The sequence below is a fragment of the Anopheles stephensi genome, chromosome 2 (genome assembly GCF_013141755.1).
Source record: "Anopheles stephensi strain Indian chromosome 2, UCI_ANSTEP_V1.0, whole genome shotgun sequence".
NCBI lineage: Eukaryota > Metazoa > Arthropoda > Insecta > Diptera > Culicidae > Anopheles > Anopheles stephensi.
The window spans coordinates 4890687-4903890 of record NC_050202.1 but is presented as its reverse complement, the minus strand read 5'-3'; the positions used below and the strand labels follow the sequence as shown (position 1 = coordinate 4903890).

At 46.6% G+C, this 13204-nt stretch overlaps 1 protein-coding gene across 1 annotated transcript in view; it reads right to left on the bottom strand.

The window, feature by feature from the left end:
* LOC118508178 (E3 ubiquitin-protein ligase Smurf1) overlaps positions 1-13204 on the bottom strand; it is a 33919-nt gene that overhangs the window by 5711 nt on the left and 15004 nt on the right. The window contains exons 4-5 of the mRNA XM_036047736.1: positions 4959-5195; positions 41-977 (exon numbers count right to left, since the gene is read on the bottom strand). Coding sequence (XP_035903629.1) covers positions 41-977; positions 4959-5195 — 1174 coding nt within the window. The remainder of the gene's footprint in view (positions 1-40; positions 978-4958; positions 5196-13204) is intronic.

Here is a 13204-nt window from a genome sequence, read left to right as displayed (position 1 = left end):
TCAGTGTTGGAATTGCGCTACGAAAGGCTCCAATGCTTACCTTCCACCGTTCCCGGAGCGTGGTGAAACGTCCTGCTGCTTCGGTGACGTTAGCGGACTGTTGATCTCGCTCAGCGGGCTCGTGTTGGAGGAGCTGGGCGTGATAAGGATCGATTCGTCCTGTATGCGAACTGGACTTTTCGCCTCGTTCCGGTGCCGGTTGTGAGCGGGCGTACCACCACCACCATTAACGACTACTTCCCGTCCACCACCATCCACGTCCTTCCCTCCTGCACGCGAATGGTCCTTCCCATTATGATGGTGCTGCTGCTGCTGCTGGTGGTGCTGTTGATTGATGCAGTTTTCCTTATTGTTCGAGCTGACCAGTATCTCGGCCGAATGCCGCCGGCTGCCAGAATCGTTCGACTGAATACTATTGATGCTGTTGTTGGTGGCTGACTTGGACGGACCGGCCGGTATCGTGGGACAGCCCGATTCCTCCCCATTGGCAGTGTTGTGGTTGCTGTTGTTGTTGTTGTTGTTGTGGGTCGGACTGCCGAGAATGTGCTGCTGCTGCTGCTGCTGTGGAGGACCACCACCTCCCCCGTTCACATTCCCGTTGGCGGTCAAGGGGCTAGTGGTGATGCCAGCACTGTTCACCAACTGCTGGCGAACGGTCGGACCGGCCGGTTCCGTTGGCCGGGGCCACTGTGTCGTCTTGGTGTAATGGTTCACGTAGTACGTACGCCCATTCTGTGTCGACCGTTCCTCCCAGCCCTGGGGCAACTGCTGCTGCTGCTGCTGCTGCTGCTGCTCGACGATGAGCGTATCGTCCGTCGCATCGTCATCGTCCGGTACGCGCACATCGCCGGCCGGGCTTACGATTGCGAGCGGCGTTCCACCGGTTGCAATGTCCCGCGACATTAGCGACACAATGATCTGTCCCTTGACTGGATCCGGATCATCCTGCGAACGTTTCACCAGCTCTAGCCGTTGATCTGCGACGAGAAAACGGACGAGAAGGTGATTAATTGGGATGCAAACGTCGAAAAAGCCGACATACGGGGAAGAGAATGGAAAAATCGGAATGCAAAATCAACACACACACACACAGAAAAACTGCATAACAAAAGGCATTTTCCTTCCGTCGTCGTCGAGTGTCCAATTAGTGAAGGTAAAATGCTTGCACCCTAATGAGTTAGTAAATACCGTATTGTGTGAAATGTGTCTAAAAAAAAGGCTGTTTGCACTGTTACCGGGAAGAAGTTGTACGTTGCTCGATGAGCGAATTGAGCGCCCTCAGGGACAGGCAATGAGTTGAAGTTTTTAAAAAAATTGTAACGTTGGCGAAATTTTACAGATCTTATATTTTCTACCGGGGCCGAGGCGTAAAAGGGGACCGGGTTTCACACACAACCGGGGTTCAGAACCCTATCGACTAATTACTCTGCTGCGGGTAAAATCTAGTCACAGGAAGGTTGTAGTCCAGAATCCCTATCCCGAATCCGCCATCCTTCTTGTTTATAGCAAAATTATGGTTTATTCGGTTGGTTAAGTATCCAAGTTTTATAGTGCAATAAATGTATGGCAAATCCGTGTGACAAGAAAGCAGCCATCAGTCGTAGATAATTCAAATTTCAGGAAATATCGAACCTAACTTTTAAGGGGGTAGAATCAAGTCACAGAGAGCCAGAAATGGCAGGCCGAGACCTTTCGAAACCAAAATGATGACTAACAAACACTGATTTACGCAGGGGTGATGTACAGATAGGTGACCGCACCTTCGAAGTCGTCTAAAACTTCACCTATCTGGGCTCAAAAGTCAGCACCGACAACAGCATTGATGTTGAGTTACGTGCAAGGGTGCTGGCTGCCAACCGGTCATACTACAGCCAGAGGAAACTTCTCCACTCTAAATACCTGTCGCGACGGACGAAGCTGGGGCTGTACAGAACTTTTATAGTCCCAGTACTCACATACGCCTCTGAGACATGGACTCTGTCCAAAACTGACGAAGCCCTCTTAGCCGCGTTCGAGAGGAAGATGCTCAGAAGGATTTTTGGCCCCGTATGTGTGGAAGGACAATGGAGGAGCCGCTACAATGACGAGCTCTACGAGCTGTACGATGATCTCACTATCGTACAGCGCATTAGACTCGCCAGGCTCCGGTGGGCTGGTCACGTCATGAGAATGACACCGGACGACCCAGCCCGTAAAGTCCTTTTAGGCCGTGCACAAGGACAGAGGAGGCGTGTTAGGCCCAAACTGAGATGGAGTGATGGCGTTGATGCGTCCGCCAGAACGGCCGGGATAAAGGATTGGCAGACGACGGCGCTGAACCGTGAGCGGTATCGAGGATTGTTGCAGCAGGCCAAGACCGCAAAGCGGTTGTAGCGCCTGATAAGTAAGTAAGTAAGTAAGACCTTTCGAGGTTGTAGTGCCAAGGAAGAAGAAGAAGGAGATCTTTAAGGGATTTTTAAACAGTGTTAAGAGTTCTATAATACCTGTTAAAACGTTGCGACGATTGTTTTTGTAGATTATAGCATGAGGAGTTTCCTACCGTTCTAGTGTTCTCGGGTACTAGAAGCACCAATCGAATGCTTCGATAAACTCCACACTTCAAATTGCTTCATTAAGACTTAGCAAACTCCTTGCTGCCCTCAAAAAAGCAAAATTTTCGTTGAACCGTTTCGACACCACTGACCTGCAGATGATGCCGTGCGAGGGTGTCTCGGCCTTGTCCGTCCTATCAGACGAAACAGAACCACGCGCACACCAACACCGAAGATTTGTGCCGACGCTGCTGGTGCCTGATGATAATGACGATGATGATGATGCTCATCATAATCTCAACCGTCAGAAAAGCGGGGCAGAATTAATTAATTTATAGCACCTTCTTTTTGTGCTAGAAGCAGTACATTTCGGAGGGCATACAGATTTATTGGAGAGGAGGGCAAGGGAGATCTTACCACCGCCGGAGCACAAATTGCTTTACACAGGAGGCGGCTTGCGATCATATTCCACGGCCGGGAGAGCTGGGACGGTTTTGTCTCATCCACCCATTGTTACTCTCTATTCTCAAGCGCTGCTCTATTGACGATGGTTGACACATCGTCTCGCAGTCAGCGACACAAGCCATCACAACCCCTCATTGGCAGCAGCAGTAGCATTCGAACCGATTTTCCACCCGTTCCACGTGGAAAACGTGAACCATGAGAACCTACCCTGGTGGGTACATCATTTGGGCATTAGATTTGGCCCACTTTCCCCCCGGCGGAACAAGACAGAAGAGATGTGCATTCAAGGCCGTTGGCAAACACGACACGTTGCTGCCCATCTTTTGCTGCATCTTCCTGTCCACCACCCTTAACGATCCGTCGTTTGCTTCAAGTGCACTTTGACTGAGGCCCTTTTGGCGCACCTTTCATTGTCCCCCCCCCTCTCTCTCTTTCACCACCAGATGGGAATAAGCACTGAAACACACACACACACACACACACACACACCGGGGAAGAGTGATTTACGGGCTCCACTCGAACCGGGAAGCGGGAATCTCTTAAGCGCCACTTTCTAACTTAAGAGCCGTGCACACTTTTGTTCGAATGGGAGGAAAGAGCTTGCGAAAATCTTGCCCAGCCCGACACACCAGCACACGCACGGTGCTGTGCACAGGGTGCAATTATAATGAAGGTGTGCCGCTCGCTTTGGGGTTTTGTTTTCACTGCATTCTGCATTTATTTCGGCTCGGAATAATCTCTAGCACCATCAGTGTGTGTGTGCGAGTGTGTGCATCGCGCGTCTAACCGGCCCCTTGAAAACTGCATTTAAATACGCTTTTCAGGAAAAACACTTCCACTGCGAGAGGTTGCTGCGGTTTAATTTAATCGGTGGAGCTTTAAATGCAACCACCGTTGGATTAAATGGAGGAATAATTGAGGAATTTTTTGAAAACAAACTGCAGAGATGATTGAAATATAGAAGTACCGATTTGGTTCCGCCGTTTCGCAATAGATGTCGCTACGGGGATGTTATACTAAGAGCCAAAGTGAGTTGAGAGGAGGTGTCGTAAAAAGCCCGTTTTGACGCATGGAAAGAAGTAGAAGACCAGCACCAGTTTGACGTTTACTTGACCGCATCGAATCAGCTGGTTATATGTGTTGTTTATTATTCTCGAACATCATTATAAGATTTGTTTTCTTCCTTTCTTCTGTTCAATATCGTTCGGAAAGGTTAGATCAAGTGAAGAAATCAGGATATTGTAGTGTGTCAGTGCTATCTGAGGTGATTCTGTATTATATTTGTTACTGTTTGAGGTGGTAACGATTCAGCGTCTATACGGACACGGCAGCTTTGACTGTATCGGCGTCACAGGTGGAGCCGGTTTGCATCCCCGAACTATTGGTTGATCCGAGATATAGCATCGTTCCACTTTTTTGCCGATCTGCAAGCAAAAATTCATCAAGAGCACAGCAGATCGAGCTTCATCAATGTATGTTAGAGATCGCTTGCTTGACCAACAAAGAATGCTTGACCGCAGCTTGTTTACATTTCAGTCAAGTAAACGTCAAAAAAAAAATTCAAGATGTCCGACCGAGAAATCGCTATTCGGCACCTCCTCTCAACTCACTTTGCTAAGAGCTTTGGCATCTGTCAGCATGATGGCAAAGGGTAACTTTATTTAGTTCTAAATCAAAGGAGAAATATCTTTTTCATATCCTAGTTAGAGACAAAAAATGGCTCCTGCCAAATTTTGGTGGGACCTTCAAGATGTAGTATATTATGAGCTGACATATCATTCCCAGACAGACATATTGCCCCCCGCCATTCCATGCGACCTTGACCAATTGACAGAGGAAGTCAAAAATGCCAGGCCGAGACCTTTGGAGTCTCGAGAGTGCCATGATCACCACTCTCTTTTCATCTCATAGTATATCCTTTGCTCCTCATTCTAATGTTGCTAATGACGGTGAAATACTTACATCCAGTATCACGCAGATGCTGAATGCTGGCGGCCACTATCCGCACGCAGCCGAGAAAGGCTTGCCGCTTGTGCAGCTTCCGATGGTTGTAGATCGAAATGATGATGTTATCGTTCTTGCCGAGGAACAGATCGTAGTGCGAGTTCCAGCGCGGATCCAGCGACGCTTTGCAGATTTCTGTCGTGTACTCCTGCGTCGTACCTTCCACAAGGATTTTGGCAAACGGATCGGGCAGTCCTGGAGTGGAGAAGAAAAAAAATCGATTTAATATAAGAATGTGAACATCTTCTGAGATACAACGATGGCGTAATGGAATGTGTGTGGGACTGTGAGCTGCAATAAAATAATCAAGTCGTGTAGTTGCACGCGGGTAATACTAGTTCCTACAAACGATACGCCCATCAGACAAAACAACGAATGGTCGAGATATTAACCAGCGGACCAGCGATCGCCATTCGCTGCGTTAAAGTGTGCCGCGCCTCAAGAAGCAGAACGCTCCACGGGACAGCGGAGAAGGAGCCGTTTGCTGTAACGGTTCGTCCGCATTGCACTTTGCACAAGACCTCCGCCAGAGCCGGAGCGCGCCCGGTGATGGTCGGCGAGGCGCATCAAGCGTCCGTGTTGTTGCTTTTGTGGCCCAAATTAACGCGTGGAACGCGATTGTCAATTGCCACCGTTGGTCGGCCATCCGTCCGCCGGGCGGAAGGAGAAAACAAACAGAGAAAAAATGTGTCGCCAACAAGTGACTTACGCTGGGCGGGCACGTACGCGGAAGCCACGCGCTCCGATGCGTCTTTTCGATATGAGCCTAATTCGTTTCTATTAATGGACAATGATTGCCGGCCGGGCCGGGCCCCATTCAATGGCTGCATCGAGGCATTACATTACATAATAATGGTTGTTACATTTCCTGCATCAGCGAGAGAGACACATACGCACAACATTGCGTTACAAAAGCAGGGATAGAAGAATGGGTTAATGGGTTTTTGGAGGAAATTGAATGGGACATCATGGCTATTTCAGGGTGACAAATTTGAGAGGAACTTGGGATTTGATAACTGATGATAGTTAAAAATAATAGGTCGACTGATAATATAGGTCGGCGCCGTTCGTTAAACGGCAGGACCGGGGTTCAAATCCCATCCACACCGCTTCCCCGTACGCAAGGCTGAGTACTTTTTTGCGGGTAAAATCAAGTCATTGGAAGCCAGAAATGGCAGGCCTTTTGAGAACCTTCAAGGTTGTAGTGCCTAGAAGAAGAATAGTTTTAAAAAATATCTGAAAAGTCCTGGTGAGAACCCCAATGAAGAGTTTGATCGCCTATCAACACCTCTTGCAAGCCTAAACTCCTGCCCACTTCGGTGTGCTGAGCACTGGAGCAATAGTAGCATCTTCAACATCATCTGAAGCTCATCTTCAATAGACAATTATTTTAATTATAAAAGTAATAAATTAAAAATTCCCAAAAGCAACATAGAAACAGCACAACCTCGTGTGGTTGACCCACCTTTCTCGCACTCTCCCAGTCTTCCAACGCATTGAATCTGACCCTACCTGACTAAACAATTCAGATAAAGGGAACCACATTAAAACAAGCAGCAACTCAAACCGAACCTGAATGTGTATCTCTGAATTTGGCCTGAGCACTCGGCGGAGCACTTGTAGGAGTTCGGTTCGTGTCGCCACACCGTGGAATACCATGGAACACCATGACGACAAAGGGCTATTAATTTAGCTAAAGCTGCCGGGTAGTTTTAAGGGTAGAAAAGGTAGAAAGCGAAAGTTAATTAAGCACTACAACGGTCCTTCTATTCTTCACACACACGCTTGGTGTACGGTGCAAAAGTTTCCAAACCGATCTTCGTATCGAGTTCATGCAGCCACAGGCGCCACCCAAAACGCCGCGGGACCAGCCGACCGGTGGCATCGAAATTGAAAACGGAATCCCGAGAAGCGCATATATGACTGCTGCAACATGCATAATGCACCTTTTTGCATATCGGTATGTTGGGGCTAGGAGCATGGGGATATCAATCGCTCGATGCTGCACAGAAAGGGTCGTCCGTGCAGAACGAAGCCGGGATCCATCCAGCGTGTGCTGTACAATAGCAGCCAACCGTTGCCGATGGGCGGGGGGGTGGGTAACGTAACGCCAGAAAGTCTCCCCCTTCTGTCGACTTCTACTTTTGTTTGGACCATCTCTCTCTCGCGTTGAGAGTGCGCGATTTGGACGAAACCGAAAAACCCAATGTGCTGCAGTGCGTCAAGTGGGGTGAGATGTCGTGTAAAGACCGGGAGATCCGCAGCGAGGATGGATACTAACTACGGTTCGTTGAATATTCCTTCCCGCTCACCAGCGCCTCCCCAGACCAAGCCCCCGTATCGGGAAAACTTTCAAACTTTACCAACACCGAACGGCACGTCTGACCTAGTGGCAAGAGCAGGGATGAGTGTGTCTGGGTTACCTCCTCCGAGTTCGAGCAGCAAGTGTGTAGCGCGATTTCAGGTGGATAATAATATACACATAAACCCATCCAACAAAAAAAAACCCACCCTACTCGACATCCGACCCGAGCAACTAGCCGGCGATGCTACACTGGACCAGACGACCAGATGGACTACTTATTTGGGGCAATGTTTCTGCACTTTAATCCGCTTCAACACCATCGCTCCCGCCTGTATCTCTCGTTAGCCGTTACACGGTACGGCGTGCGAATTCGTTGTGGTCGTCTACCGTCCCAAAAAACCAATTCCCGCACTTGGCTACGAAACGGAAGCTGGGGGACCCCCGGACAGCAGCAGTGTGCGTTTTACTTTGGGGCGGTTGTGATGGGGTTTCGCACATAGATTGGGGTCCTGTCAAGGGGGATTTTGGGGAGATACATATTTTGAAACATTCTATATGATCTGTTGCAACATTGTTGGAGCTTTGATAGCGAACGAACCGTGCAGAAAATCAAGGGCGCAAACACACACAATCCATTGTACCTTGGGATTGGTTTGACACAGAAATGAACCTTTTAAAGGATAAGATCTTTTACAATCCGTAAGCCGTATGGTGTTCTAGAGCATATCGATGCTCACCGATTTAAATTCTGTTCAACGTTCTTGTCTACCTTGTCGCCCATTCTGTGTCACCAGTGGGGCCATGCTCTCAAAATTTGAAAGTATATATCCCGCAAGTACTCTTTGTCTGATCGTAAGGAGTCCAGTGTCCTGCTAGGATGCTTGGTGGTCTAAGTATAAATTTTATAGGTTCGAGAAGCTCACCCTAAACGCCAATGCTGCTGGTGGAATCGCAGTTGTTAGCAATACGCCATAAAATCGTTAAAACTTTTATCACCAGGGGGCGCTTTAACAAAAGATTACTTATTAATAAGAATAGTGGCTTAGCAACTAGATTAATGAACTCCAGATTCGATTTCCCCAACATGAGCGAATGTTAACAATGAGAGGTAAGGCTCTATTATTTCCCCCATTTGATTACGCGACGCGAACCGCCGGATAATCAAGAGCAAACTCATCAACTCGAACAGCAACACCAGCTGGGTCGCTTCGGGAATCTGAGCAACGGAACGAAAAACCTAACGGTTCTCGGTGTACGAACATTTGGACATGCCCAGGAATGCTAATTCGAGGCAACGATAATACAGCTGGACACGACGCCAAACCGGCATTGAACTCGCGGCATCAGATTCGTGTGCGCGAGTGCACGCAACAATAATCCAATCGCCGCATGCAATCCGCCAATTCAATGTTTTGTGCGATTTTGATTTATTAAGTCCGAATTGATGAGTTGCCGGAAGGGCGTGTGTGTGCGCATTAACCTCCCCTCCCCGCATACCACATCAGAGACACAGAAGTAAATCAATCTCATGGGGTTGGAGATCCCGATAAAGATTCTCCTTCTATTGCACTGCCGTTGAAAAGGTCAGCCGCGCACTTGCATCACAACTGCCATTTGCATCGATGCAAAAGCTCAATTCTCCGTACTTATCAATCTCTCAACGTCAGCCGCTTCCTGTTCGTCCCGGAGGTTTCGATTCGCGTGGCCGATTCGATCAACGACCGTTGTTGGTGTGGCGCTGGCTGGCCACCAACCTTCACCTCGTCGTCTCGCTCCAACCCACAACCCAGTCAGTGGCGCTAATGATAATTTTAATTTCATTTTTGCGGCCCACTGCCGCCCACGTGGCCGTCCATAGCTTTCTCACGCACCACCCCACCCGGCCAGAGACGTTGAGTGTGGGCGAACAGCGACGAAGGTTTTGCTGCTTGTGTAGCTACAGTTCCGATCCGAAAACATGAGCCGTTTCGTGTACAGGGAAGTAGATGGATATAAGGCGTCAATGGGGCCTATTTTGAAATAAAAATTCACCGATAAAATGATTTATTCAAAAACTTAAGCATTGCAGTTTTACCTTCCCGTGATTATTTATTTAAGAAAATACTAAACCTTTCACCGTGTTCGATTGGGAGTGATTCAACTGTTCCTTTTACGGAAATGATCAAATCGAGAGGGTTGAACACAACGGTGGAGAGGTCGCGTTTTTTTTACCATTTCTCCGAATGATTTATTCGAATGGCAGCCCGGTAAAAGCCGAACGAAAATATACAAACATTGAGCGGAAACCCGATTCCAATGCCAAGTAAGTGTTTCGGGAATTCTAACGATGAGCAGCCAACAAAGGGTAAACGGCACACGTATGCTGACTAAAACTGCACCACGTCGAGAAGAGTTGCACGTCGTTGTATATAACAATAAATAACAAAATTATAGTGATACAAAACCACACACACAAAAATTTGCAGGTCATTTCCGCCGAGCGTCTATAGATTACGTTTCGGCTGCCCAATGTTACGTATAATCTCTTACCTTTTTTATTCCTTCTTCCCAACTCTCAACACACAGCCGGGACACATAAGGGCTTCCGAAAACTGGCTGGGGCCACACACACACACACAGGGGGGGAGGGAAAAAATAAATACCGGCGCCGAGACATCCGTCCCCGAAAACACAAAACGACCAACCGGCCGGCGACCGAGCGGATGAAAGACGGGCAAGGCAACCCGTACCGAGACTGGTGTCGCGCCAATTCGTTTGCCATAAAACACGTTCGAGTGCCGTCTTTTTTTTTTTGCTTTCCCTCGGGGCTTAAACGTTAAATAAACCACACCCGGTCAATAATGTGCCAATTACAGCAAGTCGCAATATATTCACAATAGTCTATCGGGTGGAAGAGTTTGGGGTCCCTCCCCATAACCAAACTTCATTCTTAGAAAGGGTGTTAGCGAGTCGAAAAAAAAAGACAAAACAAAAAATAATTATACAAAATGTAAAAAATATAGAAAAAATACAAAATAAGACAAGATGGAAAAAGCGAACTCAAGATAGAAACAAAATTAAATAATCAAAATATAGTAAAAAAATATGCTAACATCAAAATATTGACATTGAATGAAAACAATCAAAAAAATCTACAAAAAATATAATTTTTCATAAGCACACCATTCAGCAAAGAAAAAGAACTAAAAAAAGGGAAAAACAAAACAAGCCAACCGATAATGACCAACCATAATGGGTCACTCACACCCGTCAAATGATGAGGACAAAGATGAACCACCAATGGAAACGAAAACACCGGCAAGCAATCGTGAAAAATCAAATGAATCAAATTGCTAATTGTATGTTTGTAATCATTGACCTGCTTCTCATTCCGCTGCTCTCCCTGGTGTCTGCACCAGCCCGAATGCATACAACCGAACCCCGCATCCTCCACCACAGCGCATTTTGGCACAGCTCCTCCTGGACAAACTGGTGTTTTTGCTGCAGCTACGTGTGCTAGCGGTGAGGATGTGAAGAAACGGCATTAAAACAAATAAATCGCATCAAAACAACAACAGCGAACAGAAGAGATTATATGCGCGTTGAAATGGGCCGCCCAAAGAAGTTAAGACATTACTTCCAACCCTCCTCTGAGTGTGTGTTTAAATCGTTAGTTTTTATGTTTTTTTTTTGCGCCGTCGTTCCTGGCGCTGGACAATCTTTCAAAGCAGCAGAAGGAGCAGAGCACGTTGTGTGGTCTCGTGGTTCGATTTATTTTTTTTCCCCGTCCTCTATTTGGTTCATCTCATCGCATCACATTTCCTGCTCGAGTTGAAGATTCCTTCTTTTTTTTTCTTCACAATTCAAGGACCATCACAGACTGTGGCTCGGAAGAAAATTCGGAACACAGACATCAAACTTCAAGGACGATGCAATTGGCGCACGGGTACAGTGGTGGTCGGCATAATAAGGTCGCTGGTTGAAATTATTATTAAATTATCGATCGCAATTAGTGTCTAGCTTATTTACAGAAATTTTGGGGATAGATCGAGAAAAAACACTATGAATTTAATATTTATACGTAACTGTAATAAGGTACTTTATATTTTAGACTCATTTTTTTCGAGTCGTGCGATGTGCAACGTGGGCTGACTTTATCGCTAATATCTTCTTCTTCTTCTAGACTTAATGATACCGCGTAGTTGGAGAGTCAGTCCTCACTACGGGGAAACGGTCCAGATGGGATTTGAGCTCCGGTCCTGCCGTACGAAGATCGGCGCCATAGGCGCTTCTACTGGCCCTATTTTACCGACCTATTTTTCGACTGAAATCGCCTCGACATGTAGTTGTCGCTGTTTTCTAGCTTTATGTAGAAAATCAGTAAATTTTTAGGAGTAATATTCTTCCAAACATGTTGCAAATTTGTGATGCATTAAGCGAGCCATCTGTCAAAATGGCATCTCTACTCTCAAACGCTTCGAGATAAGTTTAGCTGTTTTGGTTTTACTGCCGATTGATTACACGAGAGTTTGACAGAAGCTGACAAGAATTTCCAGATTTTGTTTTGCTTCATAATAAGCTCAAAATAATTAAAAAAAAGGCTCAACATAAATTAAAAACAAAGTTTAGTTTTGAGTCACAATTTAACTGAATTGAAAATTTAATCAATGAAACTTAATCGCAGGGGCGATCCGGTGACCGAGGCTATAACGACGCCGCACTTCACAAGGCAAGACCGGGGTTCAAATCCCACCCAGACCGCGCCTCCCTGTACGCAAGGCTGACTACTTTGCTAGGGTAAAATCAAGTCAATCAGAGAATCAGAAAAGGCAGGCCGAGACCGAGGCCTTTGGAGGTTTTAGTGCCAAGGAAGAAGAAATTAAGCACAAGTTAGACTAAGATGTTTTATCAAAATATTATTTAACTCTAAAAACAATCTTAGAAATTATTTTATAATATTTTTGTTGGAATGTTTGTTGAGTTTAATAAAATTGAATCAAGTTACTTAGTAACCATAACTGAATGCCCCGCACTATTGAAATATAGTGAAAGAGAAAAATACTCGTGGGAAATAAATTCGAATTTCTTCCATTCAATAGAAAGTAGCTTCGAAAAAGCAGCTGTTTTCTCATAAGCCTCACAAACGTGTCCATTATCACCGCCATAATGTAAGTAATGTAAACCGATTTGAAAATCGTACCGTTAACCGACAGATAAATAGAGCAATAAATCATATTGAATGACCCCGTGCACACGGCTTGCCGATGCCGATTATGCACGGGGTGCTGATAGCTCAAGCACTACGCATTCCACCACGCCACGATCGGTTGGCCACATGAATCATCTGCTTCAAAGCACCAGGGAGAAGCCGGGTCAGTACAATTGATCGTAGCCCTTCCCGAAACCCTCTCACACACACACACACACATATGTATCCGAAATCATGTTGCAAATGATTCGCGCATAATCGGAAAAAAGGGGTTGTTTTCTCTGGTCTCTGAGTCCGTCGTCCGCTCATTTCCTCCGAATTCATTTTTGTCCACCTGTCCCTACCACTCCAATCTACTCCCCCTTCCTTGGGTTGGTGATTTATATATCGCATGACTATTGCATGCCTCATTGGGGATAAATGCACACACACACGGACACGCAGGCGCTCGAAGACCCAAACGATCTTCTCATTCGCAAATCAAGCGATCCACGGTGGCGCATTAGCGGAAGGTGCTGATTGGGAGTGAAACCCGTAAATTGTGGCCAAGAGATCGCGAGGATTAAAAGACGCGGATAGAAAAACAAGGGATGAATTGAAGAGCAAGCAACGAGAGGGGTTTCGATGAAAGGGTGGGGTGGTTTAATCTCGCAAATCTCTCGCTTCACGCGGCAGCAGCTTGTTTCTTTCTTTTTTTTCTTGGCGAGAAGT